This window comes from Bos grunniens, chromosome 19 (genome assembly GCF_055505025.1).
Source record: "Bos grunniens cultivar Pamir isolate PY7600 chromosome 19, Bosgru_T2T1.0, whole genome shotgun sequence".
NCBI classification, from domain to species: domain Eukaryota; kingdom Metazoa; phylum Chordata; class Mammalia; order Artiodactyla; family Bovidae; genus Bos; species Bos grunniens.
This window is the reverse complement of record NC_141183.1, coordinates 36831629-36858532: the sequence shown is the minus strand read 5'-3', so window position 1 is coordinate 36858532 and position 26904 is coordinate 36831629. Positions and strand designations below refer to the sequence as shown.

Sequence of the window (26904 nt, the reverse complement as noted above, 5' to 3'; positions counted from 1 at the left end):
CAAGGAACTAAATCTTTACCTAGTTCTAATTGTTATAAATTTAAGTGTAAATAGCCAAATGTGGCTGGTGGCTACTGTACTGGACAGTGAAGCTGTGTCCTATGAGGGTGGGGACTTTGTAGTACTCACTGCTGTGGGTCTAGATGATGTCTGGCAAAGAGCAGGTGCTCAATAAATATTTAAGTCAACAACTGAATCTTTACAGCAAGACAGTTATGTAATTATTATTCCCATTTCCTTGGCTTCCCTTGTGGCTCAGCTGGTAAAGAATCCGCCTGCAATTCGGGAGACCTGGGTTCGATCCCTGGGTTGGGAAGATCCCTGGAGAAGGGAATGGCTACTCACTCCAGTGTTCTGGCCTAGAGAATTCCATGATCTGTATAGTCCATGGGGTCGCAAAGAGTCAGACACTACTGAGCGAGTTTCACTTTCATTCTCATTTCCCAGTTGGGACCACCGAGGCCCAGAGAAGTGATGTGACTTGACAAGGCGATTGAGGTAAAAAGTGACAAGCCCGAGACTTAGGCCCAGTTCTTCCTGACCTCAAGCCTATACCCTTTCGGACTCCCAGGGGCTTCCCTAAGCCTCCCCTGGGCAGTCACTTGAGGAACAAGGTGTGGCCCCTCTGGGCCCTTCTCTGGGTGCCTCCCTCACCTGCAGCTGCATCCTGGGCTCCATTTTCCTCCAGGAGTCCCGGTTTGGGTCCACGCTTCCTCCTACACAGGCAGCCCTGTGTGAACACCTGGTCTTCCCAGCACCAAGTGATGGAGCTCCAAAAGCCACAAACAAGTGGAGCAGAGCTGAGATGAAGCCAAAGAAAGAAAGGAGTGGGGTGGGGAGAGGGGGTGACGGGCCTGTGTGGGCCTGGGGGGCCGTTGAGACACACTCAGTTCAGCCAAGAAAGAGACAAGGACCTTTTCTAGGCTTTTATTTATGAAATGCTTATTGAACGGATACAAAGTTAGTGTCTGTCAGCAGCTGGTGGAGGGGGTTAGTGTGCATCCCCCCTCCCACCCCTCCCCACCATGGGCGCTGAAGCCAGCAGTGGCTCCATCCTTCCCTCTGCCTTGGCAGTAATGAGCTGGGAGAGGCCCTGGGGCAGGGAGGGGGTCCACAGCAGGAAGACAAGGGAGAGATGAGAAGGCCCAGGGCCGAGTCTGGTCCTCCTGGAGTAGGAGGCTGACCCCAGGCATCCTGGCAGGAATCTTGCTTCTCCTTTGTAGTAGTGGTTTGAACTGGACAGCAAGGAGAAGGAAGCTCTCTGGGACCCTCTTCCATCTCCCCAACCTGGGGTTGGGAGTGTCCTTTTTGGTTGTGTCCCAAAAAAGGTCCTTTGTGACTTCTCTAGTCCCCTCCAGGAATGCCTGCCTCCCCCAGATCTCAAAGGCATTGCCCCGGTCCTGAGGGTTAGGGGGCAGAGAACCAGAGGTGGTGTAGCCCAGAGGCTGGTGACCTCTTCCAGGCCAGAGGAGCTGCAGCTATGTCCACACTTCTAGGGGCATCACACCCTCCTTGCTACCCAGGGAGGGCAGCAAATACTCATCCTCCAGGAACTTGAGGGGGAAGTGGACGAGGTGGCCCTGGACCTGGTTGAGTTCAGATCGGGCCAAGGGAGGGCTGACCGTGGCCAGGGGCTCCACGACTACATACTCCCGAAGTGCCCGCAGGGAGCGTGTGGCATTGGATGGAAGGCATCGGAAGATCTGTGGGTGGGGGATGCACGGAAGCCAAGAAGGCTTGAGGAGACTCTGCCAAGAGTCCAAGCCCAACCGGGCTACATGCCCCCACTCCCCACACCCTACACATATCCCCCTACACTGACCCTGAATCCCATGATGTCCCCAGACCCTCATCTCCTTATGAGAATGGCTGTGTGAAGTGGCTCCTCTCCATCTCACCCTGGACAGGATAATCCCTCAACTTCCCTGGGCTGGCACTCCCCCAACCCCCACCCACCTGCTCATAGATATTGGCATTGCTCTCAGCTGTGTCTTGCCACAACTGGAAGAAGGCATCACAGACAGGGTCTCGGAGATCCAGATGTGGCCGAGCAGCAGCCCCTAGAATCACGCTGCAGGAGAAAGGGGTCCCAGTAGGGCTAGAATAAGATCCTTCAAGGGCCTAAATACCAGAAAAGTTATGGTGCACCTATCCAGGTAATTGAAAATACATGCATGGTTAAACAGTAAAATCAGGGCTTCCCAGGTGGCTCAGGCGCTAAAAATTCTGCCTGCAATGTGGGAGACCCAGGTTGAACCCCTGGGTTGGGAAGATCCCCTGGAGAAGGGAATGGCTACCCACTCCAGTATTCTTGCCTGGAGAATTCCGTGGACAGAGGAGACTGGTGGGCTACAGTCCATAGGGTTGCAAAAAGTCAGACACAACTGAGTGATTTAGCATAGCACAAGTACTAGCAATCCAGTACTACCTCTGGACAATCCTCACACCTGTTTAAAGGGCAAACCCTCCCCCTTTCCACCTCCCCCCACCTTGTAGCATCCCGCCTGGCTCTACCTGAAGCAGTGCTTCCGCAGACTCAAGGCAAACCTGCCTGCCTGATACTCCACACCGTTCATGAGGGATGGCTCCATTTCTGTGTCCTCGATCAGCACGGCCAGCTCACTGTCTCGCTTCCCCAGCAAGCTCCGGTCATTGATGTTTGCTGAGCCTGGGTGGATGCAGGACACACTGTGTCTTCCTGAGCCCAGGGAACCCCACCCCACCCCATTACCTCTACCCAAGCACCAGCCTGTGGGCAACATGCCTTCTTTGGCCTCCATCCCCAACTGGACGTCAGCTGCGATCTCCATCACCCAGTCCCATCCCATTGCCCCTGGCTGGGCCCTGCTCCACCTCTCCCCACCCTCCACTCGTTGCTGGGGACCCAGCACTAACCAATGATGACTGTCCGGTCATCTGCGATAAGCATCTTGCTGTGGATATAGATGAGCTCCGATACTGGGTGCCCGCCTAGTTCTCCGTGTGTGCGTAGCCCACAGATGGAAATATAGTTCCGCCATTCTGTCCCCACTGTGAGCAAGAGATGGGGGGGAAGGGAGTGAGGTGAGAGGTGTCCTCCATTGCAGATGGAGTCCTGGTCCATCTACCGCCTCAATTCAGAAGCCCTATATAGCCTGGTCTATATACTTCTCTCTGCACTAATAGGCCACCATGGGCTCCGGCAGTAACCACAGAAGCCTGCGGGCGTGACAGCCTCCGTCCCTCCATCCCTGGGGCTCCAGTCCCTCAATCTCCCCCTCCCCGGGGGTCCAGGGCTTGAACCCCCAGCCCCCAGAACTCACTGGCTGCTTTGAGACGATGTAAAATTGAATATTCCCCACGACACAGCGTCCTGAGCGAAAAGAATGGGTGAGGAAGGCGGAGACTGGACGGGGGTGGGGGGCGAGGGGGGGATGTCAGAAAAGAGGTGGACCTCAACAGTCCAGCAAGAAGGGATCAGGATGGGGCCATGGAGGGCCAGAGTCTGGCAGGGGTTGGGGTGGGAGGGGTGAGGCGGTGGTCACCTGTAAGTGAAGTGCAGAATGGCCTGGATGGAGTTACCACCACCTGTGGAGATGTCACCCTCGAACCCAGGGAGCAGGGGCAAAAGCACGTAGACTCGGAAGCACTGCCCCTGTCTGAGGAGGGGCGGAGCCAGAGGTGTGACCCTTCTCCCAAGCCCCACCCCTCCCCTCACCCCTCTAGTTAGTCTTCAAACACGCCCATAACCCCGATTCCAAGCTGGTCCGCCTTACTTGTGGGCCTTCAGGATTCTGTCCACAATCTCATCGCCCACCTTGTTCAGCACTGTCCGCCCATCTGAGCAGCTAATGAAGAACTGATTCTGGAGCAGGGACCAATGACAGACGTCAGCAGTCCGGCCCCCGTCAGCAGTTCCTGCCCTCAGCTCCCTGTTGCCATCCCCATCTCCAGGCTCCCGGCCCTGGGTCAAGGCTTCACCAAGTTCTCCAGGTCCAGCTATGCCAGCCCTCAACGACTGAGCTCACTGACAGGATATCCTAGCTTTCTCTGCTCCACCCTCACTCCGACAGACCTCAATGTAGAGGAAGTGCTGGCTCTCTCTGATGGTGTGCAGATAGGCATTGAGAATGGAGTTCTCCAGGGTGCCCGCTGACCAGCGGTCCACTGACCGTAAGACCTGCGGGAACGACGGATAGGATGTGTCTCCTGAGTCCAGGAGGGGGGCGGGGTCGGGGGCGGGGGGGGCCCTCTCGGTCAGGGAGAGTGCTGAAGGGAGCGGGGGAGAGGGTGGGCTGAATTCCGAGCCTCACCTGCACAGTGGCGCACTGCCCTCCGGAAAGTGTGAAAGGGAGCTGGTTTGCGGTGCTGGTGGATTTGGGCAGCAGGTAGGGGTAAATGGGTATCTTGTACTTGGTCTTGGTAGTCTAAGGCGGAGGGGTGGCAGAGTCAGCGGGAGATGGCTAGCTGCCCCTAGCTCCCGCCCACCCTCCAGCCTCGGAGGGATCAAGCACCTTGGTGAAATTCCAGCGCTGGATGAAGTGCCGGGCAAGGTCCCGGGCAGGTGAGCCGTGGACCACCACCCCAATGTCCCGCCACGGCATCCGTGGCATAGTCTCCCTGTCAATGAAATCTGGGGGGAGGGAGAATGTCCAAGGAGAGTCAGGGAAGAGGTCAGGGACGGTCCCTTGGGAACACTTGGGTCAGGGAGGAGGAGGTGCTGACCAGAGAGGAGGTGGCATTACACATGACCCAGTTCATCCCATCCTCAGACCCAGGCCCGCTCTCTGCCCCGGCTGCCAGCTCTCAGGGACTTTGAAGAAGGTGGACCCCCTACCATCAAAAGGCCGATCCAGCTGCACCCAGTCCTTAGTGATAAGATTGCTGTAGTCCTTGCCCAGCCAGAAGAGTTGGTTGTGAGTGAGGTCGGGGGTAGCTGGAAGGTCTGAGCATGAGGTGGGAGGCTGTAGGGGGAACACACCCAAGCCAGGGGCAAGGAGAAGTCATGGGTCACACAGAGCCAGGCCAAAGAGAAGAAAGGAGCACTGGAAGACGGAGAGACAGAGAGACATACAGAGGAAGAATGAAACACAGAGAGTTTGATTCTCGGGCCCTCCCCTTCAGATGCATTTGAAATCTCTAGAGGAATGGGTAGTGGTCATGGGGAGGCAACTGAGTCACTATATTCAAAGCAGGTTGTTGGGGTCCCAGAAAGGCCTAGGAACCTTGAATGAGGGCTATGACTGGAGAGGAAGGCTGCAGCTGGGAAGGGGTGTGGATTTACATTAATTGAGTTGGGGGGAGCTCAGGAAGGCCTTGGGGGATTACCTGGGGGGCAGCTGACTCAGAGGAGTCCCCCAGATCAGTCAGTCTGTAGTGTAGGTCATCCCAGCGGCCATAGGCAAGGTCCAGCCCCCCCAGGAAGGCCACTACTTGGTCCACCACCAGGAGCTTCTCATGATGGGCCCACAGTGTCACCTGGTCTGGGTGGCGCATCACCTGGAGCAGGTATGAGGGAGTTCATGAGGGTTGGCGTAGGTGGGAGAAGCCAGAGGCAGCGTTTGGAGGAGGCAGGGAACAGGAAGATGGAAGGATGAGATGTTCAAGGACAGGGAGGGTTGAGAGGGTGGGGAAGTGTAGTGAGGAGGGCCAGAGGGGAGGGGTCTCTGGGGCCCGAGTCACCTTTATGTTGGGATGCAGCAGCATCAGTGCCTTCTTGCTGTAGCCACTGTTGATGGCCAAGGCCAACTCCACTTCCTTGAACAGCAGGACAGACACATGGACACCCTCCTCCTGGTGGTCAGTGAGGGAATCAGATCCTAATGATCCTTTCCCACCCTCAGGATTCCTGTATGTTCCTCCTCTCCACCCAGAGATCCTCAATGCTATGCCACTGACACCCTGTTTTGATGCTTACAGGAAACTTAGATTGAATATCATCTATCTGCTCACTCACTCATCCATCCACACATCTACCCACCTACCTAGCATTATCTAGCCATCCATCTTCCCAACAATTTACTCATCCCCTTATCTACCATCTATCACTCACCTATCTATCTACCACTCTCCTGGGATCTACCTTCCCAACCTCATATCCTTTTATCTATCTCCCTTTCCATCATCTATCCATCCCCTCACGCACGCACTCTCCATCATCTACGTATCTTTCCTCCCATCCATCAACATCAATGAATGAGCCCAACATAGCAGACACTGTGCCTTGTACTGCAGCTAGTGGTATTCATCAGCCCAATGAGAGAGACAGATATGTCCATCCCCTGTAACACAATAGAGTGTACAGGGTATTGGGAGGAAAGTCTACATCAAGGAGAGGAAGGGCACGAACAGGGAGGTTGGTCCTCTTCTCTAAGGGAGTTCTCCCTAGGGAAGTGGAAGAGGTGATGTCTGTGAGACTGAACCAGGATGGGTACATCTCCTCCTCCTCAAGTTTTAGATTCCTTACCTTCCCCCCCAACCCCCTGCCATGCTATAGTCTCTTCCAACCAATCTCCACCCACAAGCCACCCCTTGACCATACCTCCCCTCCAGCCAGACCATTCTCCTCACCGCCTTCTTCTTGAGCATAATGTCCAGTCTCCAGTCATCTGAATGGGCTGGACGCTTCAGGTAAATCTCAGGACTCAACCTGGGATTCAGGGCAGCAGGTGAGGGTAAGCTAAGCTCCCAACAACAGCCACTCCTCCCCTTCCACTCCTTTTCTGACCCATAAGCTGATCTGTTGCAGGTACTAACCCACCCTTTCTTGCTCAGGTTCTTCTCCCACTTACCACCAGTCTGTGATGAAAATCTCTTCTTGAGCTCGAAGGATGGCATCTGCCACAGCAGCAAAGTAACCTGCCCCATTCACAAACCTGGGGGGAGGCCAAGCCAAGGAGATCAGGGAAGTCAGAAGCCAGAAAGCTCTGGAGAGTGAAGACCGAAGGACAGTCATGGGTCAGAGGTGATAGCAAGGTCAAAGATCAAGAGTGATCACAGAGGTCAGATAGTAGCAGATATTTCAAAGTGGAATAAACTTGCCAGTATGAACTAAATAAAATTAAAAGTTACAAAAGACACAATAAACTAAAGAAAATGACTAAAGACTGGGAGGATTAATACATCACATATAAAACTGCTGCTGCTAAGTCGCTTCAGTCGTGTCTGACTCTGTGCAACCCCATAGACGGAAGCCCACCAGGCTCCGCTGTCCCTGGGATTCTCCAGGCAAGAACACTGGAGTGGGTTGCCATTTCCTTCTCCAATGCATGAAAGTGAAAAGTGAAAGGGAAGTCTCTCAGTCATATCCGACTCTTAACGACCCCATGGACTGCAGCCCACCAGGCTCCTCCATCCATGGGATTTTCCAAGCAAGATACTGGAGTGGGGTGCCATTGCCTTCTCTGTCACACATAAAGAGTTCCAACAAATCAGTAACAAAAAGACATATAAGCCAATTGAACAAAGAATAATAATGGATAGTTCACAGGGAGAGAATGGCCAGTCATAGTTGAAAAGATGTTCAATATCACCGCTAAACAAGGAAATTGATATTAAAATAAAATAACACTTTTTAAATCCACTGTGGCAAAAATTAAAATCACAGGTAACACTCAGTATCAGCATGGGGGAAGTGAGTATTCTCATAGACTGTGAGAATATAAATTGGCTTTATAGCCTTTTTAGAGGACAACTTGGCAGTATCTAACAGAATACTAAATGTACATGCTCCCTAATACCATTAAATACACTTAGTAATTCTGTATCTAGGAAGATATCCTATTAAATGCTTAGGCAAATATTGTGTTCATTGCAGTATTGTTTATAAGACTGGAGGTGGGAAATAATGTAAATGCCTAATCTCTAACACATGTATTAAATGGAAAAAAAAAAAAAAACAAAGGAGAGGGCGCATGATCTTATTTACATTAAAACAAAAAGTAAAAAAAAAAAAAAGTAACATATATGCACAAGTGCATGAACATATGCAGGAAAAGACCTGGGAAGATAAATATCAAACTATCACCAAGATTATTTTGGGGAAGAGATATGCAGGAAAAGATCTGGGAAGATAAATATCAAACTATCACCAGGATTACTTTTGGGGAGAGAAATGGGATTTGTGGGAGGGGGAGTAGGGAAGAACTAAGGTATGGAGAGTAGGTAAAGGCTTGTGCAAGTTATGCATTGTTAAGACATTTGCTTTTTAAATATTTGTTTATTTATTTGGCTGCAGAGGGTCTTAGTTGTGACACGTAGGCTCTTTGTTGTAGCATGTGGGGTCTAGTTCCCTCAGCAGAGATTGAGCCCAGGCCCCCTGCATTGAGAACAGGAGTCTTAGCCATTGGACCACCAGGGAAGCCCCTGTTAGACTTTTAATAACTGTTCTGTTTGATGGTGAAAAGCAGGGTCTTGACCCAGACTGCCTGCATTTGAATCTATTGTTTACAAGGTGTGTGACCTTGGCAAATTATTTAACTTCTCCTTGACTCAGTTTTCTCATCTGGAAAATGGAGATAACAACTGTACCTGTGTCACGGAGTAAGTTCATAAACATAAAGCAGCTTCCCTGGTGGCTCAGCAGGAAGAATCTGCCTGCCAGTGCAAGAGACATAGGTTTAATCCCGGGTCGGGAAGATCCCCTGGAGAAGAAAATGGCAACCCACTCCAGTATTCTTGCCTAGGAAATCCCATGGACAGAGGAGCCTGGTGGGCTACAGCCCATGGCATCGCACAAGAGTTAGACATGACTTAGCGACTAAACCACCACCACAACAACGCATAAAACACTCAGAACAGTTCCTGGCTCATACTAACTGGCACAATCAGTTCTTTTGTTAAAAAATAAATTTCAAAAGGGTACAAATGAACTTACAGATATAGGAAACAAACTTACGGTTACCAGGGGCTAATGGGGGAAGTAGGGATAAATTGGAAGATCAGGACTGAAATATATATACTACTATGAAGCATCTTACCAGTAGTATATATAAAATAGATAATTAATAAGGACCTAGTATAGAGCACTTCACTTTATTTTTTCACTTTCATGCATTGGAGAAGGAAATGGCAACCCACTCCAGTGTTCTTGCCTGGAGAATCCCAGGGACGGGGGAGCCTGGTGGGCTGCCGTCTATGGGGTCACATAGAGTCGGACACGACTGAATCGACTTAGCAGCAGCAGCAGTATAGAGCACAGAGAACTCTGCTCAATACTCTGTAATGACCTATATGGGAAAACAATCTAAAAAAGAGTGGACATATGTATAACTGGTTCTCTTTGTTGTACTTCTGAAACCAACACAACATTTAAATCAACTCCAATAAAAATTCAAAAAAACCACAAAATTCTTAACACTAACACCAAGGGAGGGAAAAATTGTTTCCATGACTCCTCTCTGCTTATGATAAAAGTTAACCTCCTTAGCTAGCAGGAGAGGCACTGATCAGGCCCTGAGACCACCAGTTTTTTTTTTTTTTTTTTTGGCCACGCTGCATATGGTAGGCAAGATCTTATTTCCCTGACCAGGGATCGAACCCACACCCCTTGCATTGAAAGCGCTGAGTCTTAATCACTAGTCCTCCAGGGAAGTCCCCTGCTCCAGACTCTTTTCTGGCTTCTGCTCCTCAAACTGGAACAAGTCAGCCTTCATGAATCCCAAACACATCAGACTATTTCTAGCTTCTCTGCAGGGACCGCTCTTCTCCATTTTATCTTGCTAATGTGAACCTCAGAGTTACCGCCTTCTGGAAGCCAGTCCAGACATCCTGCACTAGAGCAGATGCCCCTCGTCTGTGCTTGGTACTCTGTGTCTATTGCCAGCGTGGCAAATTCCCCACTGTTTCATGATTGAATCACCTACTGTGTCTTATCCTTGCCATGGACCTGGCACATAATGGGTGCTTAGAAAATGTTTATTAAATAGACCGAATGAATCAGAGAGATTTGAGATCCCTGAGAACACAGAGGGTCAGTGGGGTGAAAGGGGGTTAGAAAGGTCACAGGAGGTCAGTCAGAGAGGTCAGGGTCAGAGATCACCTAATTTGGGGTTCAGAAAGATCAGAGGGTAATCAGAGGAATCAGAATGATCAAAGGTCAGGGGGTGGGGGCGACTGGAGAAGTCAAAGGGTAGGTTACTGAGGTCAGAAGGGGTCAGAGGAGAGAGAAGATCAAAGACTCAGAGAACACCAAGGAGGTTGAAAGACCACTGACAATTTCAGAAAGGACATCAGTGTCTCACCACCGGGCTAGGGTCCCAGGCCGGGGAGGAGCATAGCTGTCGTGCCGGTGCAGCTGAATGAAGTCTCTGCCCGGGCCCTGGGCCAGCTCAGTGATCTCCTGGGCCCACCACCGTGCCTGCCGGTAGCTGCTGCACTTGAGAATCAAGGACCTGGGCAAGAACAAAGGATGGACCACCATCCTTGCCCTCCATACCTCTGGCTTGGCCCAGAAACCCTCTTCCTTTAGCTGTCTGCTCTTCCCCACCTCCTTCCTCAGTCCATACTTGATTTCACAGGGACAGGGCATACATCTGTCTTATTCACAGTTGGGTGTTTGGCATTTAGTATTGTGCCAGCCGCTCAAGTTTGTTGGCAGGTTTTTTTCTGGGCGGGGGAAGGGGTGAGCTATGCAGCATGGCATGTGGAATCTTAGTTCCCTGACCAGGGATCACACCTGTTCCCCTTGCAGTGGAAGCATGGAGTCTTAACCACTGGATCACCAGGGAAGTCCCTCAGGTTTATTGAATAAATAAATGAATGGGCGGAGTGCCCTTTCTTTGCACCAAAAGCCCTTCTGAGACAGGCCTGGGACCTGGGACCCTTTGCTGCAATGCTTGCACCTGGACCCACCTCTCCTGGAGCAACAAAACACAAAGAAACTACATGGGACTAAAAATAACTGTGTGCATGAGCAGTTAGGGCAAATTTTGGACAAAAGATACAGAGACCAAAAACCCAACTGCCCAAAGCCCAGAGCAAAAGCTGGGTATAGTACATGCCCCCTCTACACAACACCACCTAAAGGAGGGGCAAAACATCTAACCCACCCCTCCAGCCTGAGCTCTGGACACATCCCTACCCTCATCCCACATAAGGAAGCAGCTCCGTTCCTCCCTCTCCCCAAGGGAGTGAGCAAGCAAGGGAACCTGTTGTTTGTTCCCACTCCCCCTCAACCCCGGAGAAAGCTCTGGGCCAGCCTCTAGGAGCAGCCCCAAGCATCTGGCTAGAACATTCCCTGGCTCCAAATCATGGCCATCTCCAGAGGGGTAGGGCGGGAACACCTTCCTCTCTTCCGTGGTCTCTTCAACGCATCTCCCCTTAGGGCCCCAGGCTGGCTCTTCACTCATCAGGGGCCTGTCCATACCAGGGAGGCCTTACCTGTGAGAGGTGTCGATCCGGACCCCGTACCGTGCCTCTGTACTCCTTTTCCCCACCTGCACCTCGAAGCCAGGGTCGAAGAGCTGAACAAAGGAGATGGCGCCAGTCTCCAGGCACATGTACAGCAGGAAGGAGTCCTTCACCACCAGCCACCTGGAGTGGAAGGGCTCCAGCCATTCCTTCATGCCCCCCCCCACCCTGGGATCTCCTTCCTCACCCCCACCCACTGTCCAGCCACTCTGCTCAGCCTCACCGCTTGGACCAGCGATAACAAACTTGGTCTCGGCCGCAGCAGGTGAGGCCAGGAACGCGGTGGCCACCTGAGCGCTTCCGGATCACCCCCTCCCTGTGGGGAAAACCAGGAAGTGGTGCTGGAGAGGGATCCAGGGTTCAAACCTGTGGGGATAAAATCAGACCCCCAGCCCACCCTGCCCTGCTTTCCCTATTCTCGGGGAGGGAGAGATTCAGACATTGGCAGACGGTGGGTGAAGAATGTCAGACACTCACAATCCTTTGCATCCAAGGTCTGGGATAAAGGACAGCTGACTGACTTCCAGGAACTCTGTCTGCAGAGGAGAGACTCGTTGTCAATCCCTCAAATCCTACCAACCCTGGTCCTCTGCCCCCAATTCATCTCAAGGGACCCAGTACCTGACCTTACCATGGCATGGTAGTTGCGGTAGAAAGACATGGTCAGGAGGCGGTTGAGATAATTCTCCAGGTATTTCTGAAGTGAAGGGATGGAAGACAGAGAGACGGATGGGACCAGAGCCATTTGCACCCAAACACCTTCCCAGAGGACCTGGTGTCTGGTCCCACCTGCTTGCTAGCGGTACGTCTGGAGGAGCCCTCAGGACCTGCTCGGGGTAGAGAGGGTATCTCTCTGCTGTCTCCCTCTGGGGCTGGAGATGAAGCAACAGCAAAACTGTGGAAGGGATGAGGGAGGGTCAATAGAAGCTGGAGGCTCAGTGCCTGGGATCCTGAAGCACTGGAGGCGGGGACTTGGAAGAGGCGAGGAGACCTAGAGGGTAGCAGCAGGAATGCTCCCTACCCTGAGGATGGAGACAGAAAAAGGTGGGAGGCTGCCAAGGGCACTTTGGGCATCCAGCCCAGCTGAGATACTGGCCCAGAACCACAGACAGGCAGAGCTGAACAGGAAAGGTTTCCTGGTAACCGGGGTCAGAGGAGGGGGCCCAGTGGCCAGAGTTGGGGGAGGAAAGTAGCTGGGGTAGGGTCAGTTGTGGCCTGGGGATGAGACAGGCAGAAAGCAGCAATGGGGGCTGGGGCAGTGACACCCCCGGCTGCCTCAAGGTGAGGGGCATCTGCCCTACACAGGAGGCAGCCTTGTCCCCCTCACCGAGCCAGAGGGAGGAGACTCATGAAGACTTTGTGTCTCAGGAGGTCCCGATGCAACTCCTGGAAATGACGGAACTTCTTCTTGGTTGTCCAGGTGAAGTCACCGTGAGTCAAGCGGACAGAATACAGAGTGCACGTGCCCACCTGGGGGAGTGAGGAACTGAATGGATGTTCCCTGTTCGGAAGGCAGCCCCTCACTCTGGCCAGCCCTCCCACATCCCCACTCCCTTGGGGCCAGCCCAGCCACCTTGGATCCACTGGTGTATCTTTCAGTGCCCACCACCTGAGCTATGACGGGGACCCCAGGGGCAAACACCAAGGGATGCAATTTCAGAGGCTGGAGGTGGTAGATGGCCAGAAAGGGATGCATCCGGTCGGCTGGTGGGAAAGAAAGTGGAAGAATGTGGACTCCGGGAGGTCTCAGCCCTCCTCCTCCTCTCCCTGAGGCCGTCCTCCCTGTGTACCTGGGTCCTCTCCCTCCTTCAGGGTGTCCACCTCATCGGGCTCCATCTGTAACTGGCTGGAGTCCAGGTCATCCCCAGAGGGAAAAAGGCTCTGGGGGGTTGCCGCCATCCTGGGAATATGGGGAGGCCTCAGAACGGTGATCCGCTCTGCAGAACTCTATCCCCCCATTCCACCCCCACGGTCCTCAGTCTCCCCAGGTCCCCGGCTTTCCCCCAACCGGCTCCCGCTGACTCTTAATCTCTCTTTGATTAGAATCCATCGGTCCGCACTGCCCTGCCAACTCGCCTGTAATCTCCATCCCCTATCTCCGATCCTTCATACAGAACGCCCGAGCCCCGCCTCTTGTCCCTTAATCAGGATGCCAAGGAACAACCGGCCAGGCCCGGATGGCCCCGAAGCGGGGCAGAGAAAGGGGCCCCAGGGGGGTTGCAAGGGGTCCCGAGCCGCCGGGCCTCCAGCCAGGCCAAGCCAGCTGGAAGAAGGGGTCCAGGCAGGAATGAGGAAGTTAAGCGTTCCCCTCCCGGGAAAGAAACCCCGAAATCTGAGCATGCGGCTGAGTCAGGAGGCCCTGCAGCCTGAGCGCATTCCTGTTCCCGCCAGATCTCCTGGGCCTGGGACCTCCGCGGCGCCCCCTCCCCGGCCCCCTCACCCGGACAGCCCGAGAGGGCGGCGGCGCGGCTTCGCGAGCTGAGGGAGCGGAGCAGAGCCGGAGCTGGAGTCCACACCCCAGAGGGCCAGGGCGGGGCGCGCGCACAGGGCCTGCCCTCGGGGGCGGGACGGGCCCCCGGCCTCACCTCCGCGGGATTCTCGTCTGTCCTGTCCCGCCCCCGCCGCCCTCGGCCCGCCCCGGCGTCCTGCGCGCAGTCGGGACGCGGGGGCCGCCCTCGGCTCTACTGGACAGAGCCGCCCGCTTCTCGCATCCGTGCGGTGCCATCCGCCTGGTTGTCCGTCTGTCTCGCGCCGTCGGTCCGCCCGGGCCCGGACTGTGCCCTGTGGGCGCTCAGCGACCTTCCTCCACTCGGGCACCAGCACCCCGGGTCCTCTCCGGCGGGGCCGCGCCTCCGGGGCCGGGACCTGGCAGTGCTCATTTCCAGGGCGGGCTGCGAACCACATCGGGCCGGCTTAGCCAGCGTTTGTAGAAGAAAGGAATGATAAAAGGCCGGAGGGGTGGTGCCCACAAATTCATTAACGTGAGCAAGCTTGCATTCTTTCATTCATTCACTGTTTATTGCGTCCTTGCCTCTCGCCAGACTCCGAGCCTACAGTAATGAACAAGACTAACACGAACTGCTCTTCTAGAACTAGCAGTCTAAGGGCAAACAGGAAAAATTTCAGATTCTAAAAGACAAAATATTTCATTTTTTTCAAAGCAGGTTCCTTTATCTTTTCTAGATGGAAGAATGGGTTGATGGACATTTCTTGATGGCGTTTTGGGTTGTTTCTAGCTTATGTCTATTGTGAATAAAGCTCCCATAGGAAGCATCAGTACAAACAAAGCTAGTGGAGGTGATGGCAATCCAGTTGAGCTATTTCAAATCCTCAAAGATGATGCTGTGAAAGTGCTGCACTCAATATGCCAGCAAATTTGGAAAACTCAGCAGTGGCCACAGGACCGGAAAAGGACAATTTTCATTCCAATCCCAAAGAAAGGCAATGCCAAAGAATGCTCAAACTACCGCACAATTGCACTCATCTCACATGCTAGTAATGATGCTTAAAATTCTCCAAGCCAGGCTTAAGCAATACGTGAACTTCCAGATATTCAAGCTGGTTTTAGAAAAGGCAGAGGAACCAGAGATCAAATTGCCAACATCTGCTGGGTCATCGAAAAAGCAAGAGAGTTCCAGAAAAACATATATTTCTGCTTTATTGACTATGCCAAAGCTTTTGACTGTGTGGATCACAATAAACTGTGGAAAATTCTTCAAGAGATGGGAATACCAGACCACCTGACCTGCCTCTTGAGAAACCTGTTTGCAGGTCAGGAAGTAACAGTTAGAACTGGACATAGAACAACAGACTGGTTCCAAATAGGAAAAGGAGTACGTCAAGGCTGTATATTGTCACCCTGCTTATTTAACTTCTATGGAGAGTACATCATGAGAAACGCTGGGCTGGAAGAAGCACAAACTGGAATCAAGATTGCCGGGAGAAATATCAATAACCTCAGATATGCAGCTGACACCACCCTTATGGCAGAAAGTGAAGAACTGAAGAGCCTCTTGATGAAAGTGAAAAGGAGAGTGAAAAAGTTGGCTTAAAGCTCAACATTCAGAAAACTAAGATCATGGTATCCGGTCCCATCACTTCATGGGAAATAGATGGGGAAACAACGGAAGCAGTGGCTGACTTTATTTTTTGGGGCTCCAAAATCACTGCAGATGGTGACTGCAGCCATGAAATTAAAAGACGCTTACTCCTTGGAAGGAAAGTTATGATCAACCTAGACAGCATATTAAAAAGCAGAGATATTACTTTGTCAACAAAGGTCTGTCTAGTCAAGGCTATGGTTTTTCCAGTGGTCACGTATGGATATGAGAGTTGGACTATAAAGAAAGCTAAGTGCCGAAGAATTGATGCTTTTGAACTGTGGTGTTGGAGAAGACTCTTGAGAGTCCCTTGGATTGCAAGGAGATCCAACTAGTCCATCCTAAAGGAGATCAGTCCTGGGTGTTCATTGGAAGGACTGATGTTGAAGCTGAAACTCCCAATACTTTGGCCACCTGATGGGAAGAGCTGACTCACTGGAAAAGACTCTGATGCTGGGAAAGATTGGGCAGGAGGAGAAGAGGATGACAGAGGATGAGATGGTTGGATGGCATCATCGACTCAGTGGACATGCGTCTGGGTGGACTCTGGGAGTTGGTGATGGACAGGGAGGCCTGGAGTGCTGCGGTTCATGGGGTTGCAAAGAGTCAGACATGAATGAGCGACTGAACTGAACTGAAATGTTCCTGGGTAAGTCTTTCTGTAGAAATACCTTCTCGTTTCTCTTCTGTAAATAGCTAGAAACTTGCCAAACTTATTTGAGCTCTAATTGCATACATTTATATGGAGACATGGTAAAGAAAATGACAAAGGCTATTTTAAAATGTTCATTAAAAAGCACTTTTTAAATAAGTGAAATATTTTAAAATGGGGGGGTATTTTAAAATGAGAGGGATCTGCCAAACTGTTTTCCGAAATGGTGGTTCTGTTTTACATTTCCAAAATCTGTGTATGATAATTCCAATTGATCTATAGCATGGCCAAGATTTGATATTGTCAATCTTTGAAGTGTCTGCCTGCAATGCGGGAGACTTGGGTTCGATCCCTGGGTCGGGAAGATCCGCTGGAGAAGGAAATGGCAACCCACTCCAGTATTCTTGCCTGGAGAATCCCATGGGCAGAGGAGCCTGGTGGACTACAGTCCACGGGGTCACAGAGTCGGACACGACTGAGCAACTTCACTTTCACTTCATGCTAGTAAATGTAAAATAATACATCATCGTAGTTTTATTTGCATTTCTCTAATGACTAATGATGCTGACCATACTTCAAGTGCTTATTGACCATTTTTATGTATCTCTTATTAAGTGTTTGATTCTTTCATTGACTGTTTAGAAAGTCATGTGATTTGACTTATTAAATTGTAAGAGTTCTTTATATATTAAATTGGTCAAAAAGTTTGTTCGGAATTTTCAAGTTCTTTGGAGTTTTTCATAAGGTGTTATGGAAAAATGAAAACGAACTTCTTGACCAACCCAATATTTTGGATACAAATCCTTCATCAGATAAATGTACTACAAATATTTTCACCCAGAAGATAGTTTCTCTTTTTAAAATAATGGTGCCTTTTGGGAATTCCCTGGCTATCCAGTGGTGAGGACTTGGCTCTGACCGCAGGGCCCAGCCTCGAAGCACCGCCAAAACAAATAAATAAATGATGCCTTTTGAAAAGCAGAGGTTTTTTATTTTGATTAATTTGTGGCCTATAGACTATTACTCAGCAATAAAAATGAATAAAGTGTAAAATGGTGCAGCCACCTTGGAAAACAATTTCAAAATGTTAAGCCTAGAGTTACTGTGCTTGTGTTGTGCTTGTGCTAATTCACTTTAGTCGTGTCCAACTCTTTGTGACCCCATGAACTGTAGCCCGCCAGGCTCCCTTGTCCACAGGATTCTCCAGGCAAGAATACTGGAGTGGGTTGCCATTTCCTTCTCCTGGGGATCCTCCCAACCTAGGGACTGAACCCATGTCTCCTAGGTTTCCTGCCTTGGTTCTTTACCACTAGTGTACAGGCAAGCAATTCCACTCCTAGGTATATTCCAAAAAGAAATGAAACATTTCTTCACAGAAGCTTGCACAGGAATGTCCATAGCAATGTTATTCAAGTAACCAAAAAGTAGACACAAACCAAATGTCCATTAAGTTATAGATGGATAAACAAAATGTGGTATATCCCTACCATGAAATATTATTCAGTCCTGAAAGTAATGATGTACTGATAGCCTGCTCCAACATGGATGAACCTTGAAATGTTATGCTAAGTGAAAGAAGCCAGACACAAGGGACCACATATTATATGAGTCCATTTCTATGAAATGTCCAGAATAAGTAAATTCAAAGAGACCATAGCTGGACCAGTAGCTGGGGAGAGGGACAGGGGGGTGACTGCTAATGGGCAGAGTTTCTTTTGAGGGTGATGAGGTTACATTAGCTGTGATGGTTGCTCACCTCTGTGAATTAAAAAAAACAAACATTGAATAGTAGACTAAAGCGTGAATTTTATGGCATATGAATTATTCTCAATAAAGTTATTACAAGAAACACAAACTGTTACTACATACAACTGTTAATACACACAACTGTTAATGCACACAACATGGGTGACTTTCAAAAACATTATGCTGGAAGAAGCCAGACACAGTAGAGGAGCACTGTGTGATTCCACTAATATTGAGTTCTGGAACAGCAAAGCCGATCTATAGTGATGGAAATCAGATCTGCAGTTGCCTGTGGCAGGGAGTGGGGAAAAGAGGGACAGTAAAGGGCACATAGGGAACTGGGGGAGGGAAATGTCCCCTGTCTTGATTGGGGTGGGGATTACATGGGCGTATGCACTTGACACTGGGAAAGACCCTGATGCTGGGAAAGATTGAGAGCAGGAGGAGAAGGGGGCGACAGAGGATGAGTCAGTTGGATGGCATCACCGACTCGATGGATATGAGTTTGAGCAAACTCCGGGAGATAGTGGAGGACAGGGAAGCCTGGCGTGCTGCAGGTCATGGGGTCACAGAATCAGACATGACTTAGCGACTGAACAATGCACTTATCAAAACTCATGAAACCGCGCACTAAGATATGTGCATTAAATTGCAAATTTTTACTTCAATAAAGTTAATTTAAAAAACAGATGTTCCAATGTAAAATAAAAAATCAAGTGTAGATTTCAGTCAGGCAATGCAGTTAGCAGTGCTTTCTGACCTTTCCCACATCATGACACCCTAAGGGGATGACAATGTAGCTCTCGGAGGGCATTTTATTTATTTATTTAAATATTTGGCTGTACCAGGGCTTTTCTTTTTTTTTTTTTTTAATCTTTGGCTGTGCTGGGTCTTTGTTGCTGCTAGAGGGCTTTCTCTGTTTGTGGCAAGTGGGAACTATTCTCCGGTGGCGGTGCTCAGGTGTTGTGGAGCACAGGCTCGAGGGCTTCGGTAGTTGCAGCATGGGGCTTTGTTGCTCCGAGGCATGTGGAATCTTCCCGGACCAGGAATCGAACCTATGCTCCCTTCGTTGGCAGGTGAATTCTTAACAACTGGATCACCAGGGAAGTCCCCGTGCCAGGTCTTATTTGCAGCATAGATCTCAGATCTGTTGAGGCTTGCAGGATCTTTTCCTTTATTCTTTTTTTAAGTTGCTGCATGTCAAATCTTGGTTGCAGCATGTGGGATCTAGTTCCCTGACCCGGGATTGAACCTGGGCCCCTGCATCGGGAGTGTGAAGTCTTAGCCACTGGACCACCAGGGAAGTCCCTATTTATTTATTTATTTTTATTTACTTATTTTTTATTTGGCTGCACTGGATCTTAGTTGCAGCATGTGGGATCTAGTTCCCATGACCAGGGGTTGAATCCAAGCCCCCTGCATTGGGAGCACAGAGTCTTAGCTGCTGGACTGCCAGGGAAGCCCTTATTTATTTTATAAAATTAATTTTTATTGGAGTATAGTTGCTTGGAGGGCATTTAGAGTCTTTGGTTAGCACACTTGGAACCCACGGCTCCCAGCCTGGGCTCTGGCTGCCCTACACCTGCTGGGGGCATCAAAGCCTGCCAGGAATAAGCTCAGGCAGCTCAAGTGAGGTGGTAAAGAGCAGACTCTGGGGTCAGACTGAAGAAGGTGAGGGAAAGTTACTGCTTTTCTGATGACTGCCTCTGTGAGCTTGGACAAGTGACCTAATCTTTCAGTGCCTTGGATTCCTCATCTGTGCAATCGCATAGGAATGACACTGACTTTAAAAGATCATTGACACTATCAGATGAGATAATGTGTAAAAGTCCGTAGAATCTACCTGGCACGGGATAATTAATCAATTGGGACTATTTTCATAAGAGGGGACAAGAGCTACTGGACTGTTTAATGAGAATGTAAACATTTCCCTGACTGATAAACTTTCTTGTTCTGGAAAAATAGACTATTCTTTCAAATTTTACATCTTGGGCATTCTAAATAGAAATGAATCTCATTGTGAAATACAAATGCATCCCCAGCAGGGTCCAGCCTGGCACAAAGTTGTCTGGCATTACTGCAATGAATTTTCACTGTGCCTGTCTGTCCTGGCACGTATGTGTCTGTCTCTACCCTACCTTCCCTCCCAGTCTTCTGCTTCTCCATGGAGATCAGAGACAACCCCCAAATTAAGGAGGCACAAAAGGAGAGGTGTTTGAGTGGGGGATCCCCCACCCCTTCCCTCCTCCTTCTTCTCCCCCTTCCATCTCCTGGCGCCGATAATCACCAGGCGGTCGGAGGCTAAGTGGTAGTTTTGCCCACAGCGGAGGGGCTTGGAAACCACACCCCTCCTGGGGCCCTCCTGGCCATTCTCAGCATCTCCGTCTTCTCCACTGTTGAGATGGGTCTGAAGGGGGCATGGTGTTTCCCATGGTGTGGGTGCCGGAGACAGCGAAGGACTGACAGAGGAGCAGGTATGGGGGAGACAGAGGAAAAGGCGGGCTGCCAGTCAGACAGACAAACTGTGCTGGAGAGAAGGGTAGATCCTCAGACCGGGGAAAGGAAAGGATGATCTCTCTTCCTGGGTGGGAGGTGGATCTATCGCTTCGCCACAGGACTAGCTAAACACTTTGCAGCCCCTAGTATGAAGTGGAGAAGTGGGACCCCCCTTATTAAAAAAATTATCAAGAATTTCAAGACAGTGATAGCAGAGCATGACACCAAGCACAGGAGCCTTTCTGAGTGTGGCCCCTTGTGCCAGCGCACAGGTCAAGGGCCAGGGAAGCTGACCCTGCCACCAGCTTCCCCTCTCCCTTTCGCCATCTGATGCTGGTGACACTCACCTAAGTCCCCAGCCATCTTCCCTGGCCTCTTTTCCTCCTCCTGATCCACTGTGCCCATCTTCCCCCTCCAATGTCCCTTTTAGGCCTGGATCCAGCTGCCCCTCCAGATCCAGATGGCAGCCCGGCTGTAGCCCCCATTGCCGCCGAGGGAGGGATACCATCCCTAGGATCTGGTGCCTACTTTAGCAGGAAGGCCCGGCTCTCCTTCCGCCACCAGCTGCATGATGTAGCATCAGCCAACGACTCCACCATCTGATGCAGGGAACCAGGGGCTACACCTCCAGGCCTTGGCAACCTTCCTTCCCCATCTTCTCATCTGAGCCCAAGGCCCTTCCCACAGGACCCTCATGACCTTCTTATTAAATACATTGAGAGTTGTTTCTGAGTATTGCTCGTGTGTATGTGTGTGTGTGTGTGTGTGGTGTTTTGGAGAGGAGATGGGGACAACACCAGGCCTGTGTGATGGGGCTGAGGTGGGAAGTGCAGCAGGGTGGGAGTGAGCACACGGGAGTGGGAAACAGGAGGCGCCTGATCTCCAGCAGAGCCCAGGTATGCCCAGCGGGAAGTAGGTTTTCTGAAACCAAGCTTCAGAGCTGAAGGTGGTGAAACCAGTTTGGAGTGGTTAGTGAGTAGGCAGGACAGCAGATTGGGCCAGAGAGCATATTTTTCGTTTGATAAATATCAAGTGTCCACTCCCTGCCAGGTATTGAAAATATATCAGTCACTCAAGCACAAGGAATTCTCTTCTCACTGAATTTGCTTTCTGGTAGGGGGAGGCAGATAATAAATAAGCATGGTAATAGGAGACACTAAAATGTACTGCTGTGAAGAAAATTAACAGATAATGTAAGAAAAGGGTGGTGGTGTTTCTTAAAATTCAGGTTAGGAAAGGCCTTTCTGTGGAAGGATGGAGTTTGTAGGGTTGTGAAGTATAGGGGAAAGAGCAATCAAAGATGCTTTGAGACAGGGAAGACCGGGAGAACAGGTTTTACAGAAAACCAAAACTTCTGCAGTGGTTATTTTAAGCTTGAGACACACATGTTTGGGGTCAGAGATTCTTCACTTAATCCAGGACCTCACCACATCCTTAAGAAGATTCCTCTGTACCCTCTGAAATCTTCCAGGGCAGGATTGTGTTGTTTGCTTTTGTTTTTTTGGCCGTGTCACTTGACCTGTGGGATCTTAGTTCCTAACCATGGGACCACTAGGGAATTCCCCAAGGCAGGATTATATTCTAGAACCAGGTTTCCAAATGTGGCTTTCACAGTTCCCTTAGCCACTGACTGGAGAAACAGATGAGGGAAGACTGTCAGTCACTGTCAATGAGCACCACTGAGGTCTCTGGTTCCAGCCAGTCTTGCAGGGGCCAGAGTTCACTCCTGGTTTCCCATCCGAGGGACTGAAAGCTGACTTCCCATCACCCTCCCAAAGGAAAGGTGGTCGCTGGAGCTGACCCACAGCACTCCCAGTGGCTGCTCTCTCCCATTCGACATCAATCTTAAACTCCATTTGCATCAAGGTCCACCTTCCACCCAAGAGCCAAAGAAGTCACAATGCTGCTTCTTATGAGGTGACAGAGGTGAGTGTGAAGACAGGGGACCATGAGCCTGGGTCAGAGATGTGGAATCCTTCTGGCCTCACAGCCAGTAGCCTCACAGGGGGCAGGCTGTGGGGAGGTGACTCCAGTCTCCATGAGAATTTCGAGTTCCACCTTGGGCTTGAATAGCAAGGGGAGTGGAACATCTGTGGAAAGCCCCCACATCAACCACACTCCTGTCACAAGTGCCTGGACGTGGTAAAGAAAGTATGGGGGATGATGGCCTGGAGAAGGGTCCGTCCCAGCTCACTCAGGGCAGTGATTTATACAAACAGGAATGGCCCAGAGGTCAAAGAAAGAACCCCAAAGCACGCAGGTTCTCACTGATGAACTGTTTATTGAATTTTGAAGGGGTATGTATGGGGTGTCTCGTATCTTAGGACCTCAGGGTTCAGAGAGGCGGTAAAGTGGCAATGGTGAACTTGGGAATCTGGTCTCCCAGAAGTACCTGCCGCTCTACCCCTGGTTCTGCAATGGCTGCCAGGCGGATCACCCCTCCACTAGAGCCATCCCGCTCCATTGCCAAAGCGAGAGCTGTGGATAAAAGAAAATTAGGTTAAGAGAAGAAAGTTAGAATCACAGTCAGATGCTGGGATCAAGGCAAGGGAAGAGGAATGTTGACCTGGCTTGGGTAGGAAGATTTAGGCTCACAGACCCAGGAGCCCAAATTCTCACCATTGGCAGTGAACTGCAGGCATTCTTCCTTGGTCATGCCTTCCCGGTAGGTAGCATCCACATAGCCATAGATATAGGAGCTCCCAGAGCCCCCAATGGCAAAGGGCTGTCGTACCATCATACCCCCCATAGGCACCGAGTACACCTACCAGACGGAGAGAGAAAAATGTCATCATTTGTACATACACATTCACCTGTCCATTGTGGGAGTGGTCTGTGTAAAGTTAATAATAAGTGATGCAGAGACTGGAAAAAGAACTAGAAAATGGCTGGGGTGGGGAGAGACTGAAAAGGCATGGCTCCAGCATTCTGGAGGTGGTGGTGTCTGACCTGTCCCCCTTCTTGGGGGTCCCAGCCGGCAATGATGATTCCTGCCATCAGGTCTTCTCGATATCGGTAACACATCTCCTTAAAGAGGCTGGCCGCTGTGTGCACCAGCGGAGGCTCATTCAGCTCAATGCTAGATGATGAAGAGAGTCATAGGGAAGACAGTGTCAGACCATTCAGCCCGTCAGGTCCCAACTCCTTTCAGACACTTGCTCTTCCCCTGCCCACAAGTACCTGTGGAAACCAAGCTGATAAGTGACTGCATCAGCTACTGCTTGGGTATCAGCGGCTGAGCCTGAGCGGCAGCAGAAAATACGGTCGTGAATAGGGGTCAGCTTGTCAGTCACTCGATTGGCAATGTACGACCTGCAGGATGGCAGAATAGTGAGGAAGGAGCCCACCCATCTCCCACTTCCATCTTTCACTATCCACTACCTCAACAGGAATTCCAGTATTCCCGATCAGTCTTCATCTAAACTGAAACAGGCTGGAAAACAAACTTTTGCAAGAATTTCACCAAAAGGTTTAGAGAACTACAAAGTAGTAAAAGATGGAACAAATCCTGATCTCCCAGGAGGGGAGAAATCTCCGTTCCCACAGCAGCCCAAGGAGGATAAGCATGGGCTGGCAGCCAAGGAAGGAAGGAAGGAAGGAAGGAAGGGAAAGATGGGAAGATCTTTCACATAGCTGTCCTGAGCTCACCCAGTGGTTGTTCTGGAGTCAGCTCCTAGAACCACGCCCCCATCAAATTGCACGGCCATGATAGTGGTCTGGAAAAAAGGATAAAGGGCGAGTCGGCCTCTCCATATTCTCCAGCACACACAAACCTCAATGATCCGTCTATCCAGTCCCCAGAGTACGAGTTAAGTAGTGCGCCACCAAAGAAAGTGACAGTGAAGTCGCTCAGTCGTGTCCGACTCTTTGCGACCCTATGGACTGTAGCCTACCAGGCTCCTCTGTCCATGGGATTTTCCAGACAATATAGTACTGGAGTGGATTGCCATTTCCTTCTTCAGGGGATCTTCCCAACCCAGGGATCGAACCCGGGTCTCCCGCATTGTAGACAGAAGCTTTTACCGTCTGAGCCACCGGGGAAGTACCAAACCATCATCAAATCTCACAGGGGGTGGGTCTCAATACCCCGCAGGGTATCATAATTCCAATCCTCAAATTCCCAAAGGGCCACCCTGGCCTTAAGCTTTCGTCCTGCAAGATTCCAGAATCCCACGCTCAGCCTACCTTCCACCTCCCACCACATCACTCCTGCATCCTTATAATACCTTTCCCCCTGCCTGAGCGCATCGCACAGACCACCTCCCTCCTCCCGCCCCTTCAGTTCTCCCAACCCACTCCAGCGTTATCCTTCTATCTCTTCAAGCCTTGCGCATATCTCCTGAATCCCGAGTTTTTCCTTACCCCTGTGGAAACTTCCCGGTTCTCCCAGTCGGGGGCAATAGCCTCAGGCCCCCAGGCTGGTGCCGGCCTGGTCCCCCGAGCTGCTACTAAGGTTGCCGCCATCTTCCTCTTCCGATATTGCCGCAAAGCAACTGTCGTAAAGCGCTCTGTCACTCTCTTTAAGTCGTGTTCTGAGGACTTCTGGTTGACGGCAGAAGGGAAAAGAAATGCGTAGGGAAAGTTCTTTTGCGACAGGGAGCGCTTGATGGCAGCGTGGCTGGCAAACAAACCAAAAAAACTCAACAGAAAAACCCGCAAACCGCATGGAAAGACTACTTTCCTCTTGGTTCGGGCGGGACTGATAAATCTGATCGGAACTGCGGATCAAAGAACCTTCATGATAGACTTGTGGATCTCCGGTTTACAGTGACCGCACTATTTTCATTTCTCTTAGTTATATACCTAGGAGTATATAGTAGGAATGAAATTGCTGGGTCATGTAATAACTTTTTGTTTAACATTTTAAGGAATTTACACCTTTTGCACAGCAGCTGCCTCGTTTTACATTCCCATTAACCGTGAATGAGGATTACGATTTCTGCACTTCCTAATCGTTACTGAGCATGTTTAACTTTAGCTGTCTTAGAGGGTGTGAAGTGATATCTTGTGTAACATTGAGCGTATTTTCATGTGCTGAATGACTATTTGCACATCTTTTTGGAAAGTGCTTTGTCCATTTTAAAGTTGGATTTTTTTTTTTACTGTTATTAATTTAAGAGGGCTTTTGTTTCGTTTTGTCTTCTTCATAAGCAAAACATCAAACTTTTAAAAATAGGCTTTTTAATTTCTTTATATATTGGCTGTACCTTGTGATTTGCAGGATCTCAGTTCCCTGACTGGGGTTCACAGCAGTGAAAGCCCCAAATGCTAACCACTAGGCCACTAGGGAACTCCCAACATCAAATTTTTAAAAAATTTGAAGTATAGTTGATTTACAATATTGTTTTAGTTTCAGGTGTATAGCAAAGTGATTAAGTTATATATATATTTCCATCATAGACTATTACAAGATATTAAGGATACTTCCCTGTGCTATTTACTTGTATTTTGGCTGCACCGGGTCTTAGTTGTGGCATGCAGGATCTAGTTCCCTGATTAGGGATTGAAACCAGCCCCCCCTGCACTGTAAGCACAGACTCTTAGCCACTGGACCACCAGGGAAGTCCCCTTCATTTTTCCCCCCTTCATTTTTAATATAGGTGTATATACCTCCACAGTTTCTTCTGAGCACTTTTTATGCTACATCCCAAGTTTTGGTGTGCTTTGATTTCACTTTCCCTAGTCTCAAAGTATTTTTCTTGGAGTGGGGGAGAAAAAATATTTTACTGGTGATTTCTTCTGTGACCTAGTGTGTTCAAAGTGTGCTTTTTTACTTTCCACATATTTGTGAATTTTTCAAATTTCCTTTTACTGTTGATTTCTAATTTCATTTTGGCTTAGTTGGAGAAGATTTTGTGACTTCAACCTTTAAAAATATTTTGAGACTCTTGCGGCCTACTCTGTGGTCTATTCTGGGGTTGCGTGTGTGCTTGAGAAGAATATATATTGACTGTTATTGTGTGGAGTGGTCCTCCTATGAACTTGCCATACTATTTCTACATACTTCAGCTGGAGCTGGGGTTTGAATTGAAAATATGACCCTGACACACTCTTGCTTAAAATTAACTCTCAAGATACAGTCTCCCATCTCTATAATAGATTATAAGGGCCTTTGTGAACTTGCTCCTGCCCACCTGACTGTAATCACATCTCCTCTTTTAATATGTTTTGTTGTAGTAAAATATAAATAATATAAAATTAGCATTTTAACCATTTTTGGTATACAATTCGATAGCATTAAGTACATTTACATTGTTGTGCTATCCCCTTTTCTTTTTGACACTCTTTTTTTTAAAAATATACATTTATTTATTTTAATTAGAGGTTAATTACTTTACAATATTGTATTGGTTTTGCCATACATCAACATGAATCCGCCACAGGTATACACGTGTTCCCCATCCTGAACCCCCCTCCCTCCTCCCTCTCCATACCATCCCTCTGGGTCGTCTCAGTGCACCAGCCCCAAGCATCCAGTATCATGCATCGAACCTGGACTGGCGATTCATGTCATATATGATA

The 26904-nt window shown here is 49.8% G+C and overlaps 3 protein-coding genes across 12 annotated transcripts; 1 reads left to right on the top strand and 2 right to left on the bottom strand.

Annotated features, from left to right (window-relative positions):
* Positions 1–913: 913 nt before the first annotated feature.
* Positions 914–13907, bottom strand: PLD2 (phospholipase D2). 9 transcript variants are annotated; one of them, XR_015148006.1, is made up of 25 exons: positions 13829–13907; positions 13179–13288; positions 12962–13092; positions 12716–12858; positions 12178–12283; positions 12020–12085; positions 11866–11924; positions 11612–11704; positions 11359–11511; positions 10221–10370; positions 6771–6854; positions 6550–6628; positions 5662–5772; positions 5308–5478; positions 4817–5024; positions 4494–4612; positions 4293–4406; positions 4055–4159; positions 3756–3844; positions 3525–3638; positions 3303–3352; positions 2896–3030; positions 2515–2668; positions 1957–2071; positions 914–1703 (listed from the first exon to the last, which is right to left on the bottom strand). XR_015148006.1 is itself a non-coding variant. In XM_086359385.1 (25 exons), exons 13-25 carry the CDS (start codon positions 5683–5685, stop codon positions 1479–1481), a joined length of 1542 nt encoding a protein of 513 aa, XP_086215511.1. In that variant the 5' UTR covers positions 5686–5772; positions 6521–6628; positions 6771–6854; positions 10221–10370; positions 11359–11511; positions 11612–11704; positions 11866–11924; positions 12020–12085; positions 12178–12283; positions 12716–12858; positions 12962–13092; positions 13179–13288; positions 13829–13907; the 3' UTR covers positions 914–1478. The 9 variants fall into 9 exon arrangements, 3 of the variants coding, with proteins under 3 accessions (XP_086215511.1, XP_086215509.1, XP_086215510.1); XM_086359385.1 differs by having other exon boundaries at positions 4817–4943; positions 6521–6628; XM_086359383.1 differs by having other exon boundaries at positions 4817–4943.
* A 2087-nt stretch (positions 13908–15994) lies between these two features.
* Positions 15995–21106, top strand: C19H17orf114 (chromosome 19 C17orf114 homolog). Of its 2 annotated transcripts, none has more exons than XM_086359392.1 (2): positions 15995–16137; positions 20813–21106. In XM_086359392.1, exons 1-2 carry the CDS (start codon positions 16128–16130, stop codon positions 20983–20985), a joined length of 183 nt encoding a protein of 60 aa, XP_086215518.1. In that variant the 5' UTR covers positions 15995–16127; the 3' UTR covers positions 20986–21106. The 2 variants fall into 2 exon arrangements, with proteins under 2 accessions (XP_086215518.1, XP_086215519.1); XM_086359393.1 differs by lacking the exon at positions 15995–16137 and adding an exon at positions 20159–20360.
* A 1537-nt stretch (positions 21107–22643) lies between these two features.
* On the bottom strand, positions 22644–24868 carry PSMB6 (proteasome 20S subunit beta 6). Its single transcript, XM_086359388.1, has 6 exons — positions 24745–24868; positions 24031–24098; positions 23563–23694; positions 23332–23461; positions 23002–23146; positions 22644–22860 (listed from the first exon to the last, which is right to left on the bottom strand). Exons 1-6 carry the CDS (start codon positions 24844–24846, stop codon positions 22718–22720), a joined length of 720 nt encoding a protein of 239 aa, XP_086215514.1. The 5' UTR covers positions 24847–24868; the 3' UTR covers positions 22644–22717.
* Positions 24869–26904: the final 2036 nt, after the last annotated feature.

What these genes read in the sequence shown, in the direction of transcription:
- PSMB6 (XM_086359388.1), bottom strand. Translation starts at nt 24,846, where the DNA reads ATGGCGGCAACCTTAGTAGCAGCTCGGGGGACCAGGCCGGCACCAGCC. An exon ending in ACCGGGAAGTTTCCACAGGG is followed by an intron (nt 24,099 to 24,744) that starts GTAAGGAAAAAC and finishes CCTTTTTTCCAG; the next exon opens with ACCACTATCATGGCCGTGCA. An exon ending in GACTCCAGAACAACCACTGG is followed by an intron (nt 23,695 to 24,030) that starts GTGAGCTCAGGA and finishes GCCATCCTGCAG; the next exon opens with GTCGTACATTGCCAATCGAG.
- PLD2 (XM_086359383.1), bottom strand. Translation starts at nt 13,287, where the DNA reads ATGGCGGCAACCCCCCAGAGCCTTTTTCCCTCTGGGGATGACCTGGAC. An exon ending in GAAGGAGGGAGAGGACCCAG is followed by an intron (nt 13,093 to 13,178) that starts GTACACAGGGAG and finishes CTTTCCCACCAG; the next exon opens with CCGACCGGATGCATCCCTTT. An exon ending in TGACCGGACAGTCATCATTG is followed by an intron (nt 2,669 to 2,895) that starts GTTAGTGCTGGG and finishes GCATCCACCCAG; the next exon opens with GCTCAGCAAACATCAATGAC.
- C19H17orf114 (XM_086359393.1), top strand. Translation starts at nt 20,288, where the DNA reads ATGGGTCTGAAGGGGGCATGGTGTTTCCCATGGTGTGGGTGCCGGAGA. An exon ending in AAGGACTGACAGAGGAGCAG is followed by an intron (nt 20,361 to 20,812) that starts GTATGGGGGAGA and finishes TGTCCCTTTTAG; the next exon opens with GCCTGGATCCAGCTGCCCCT.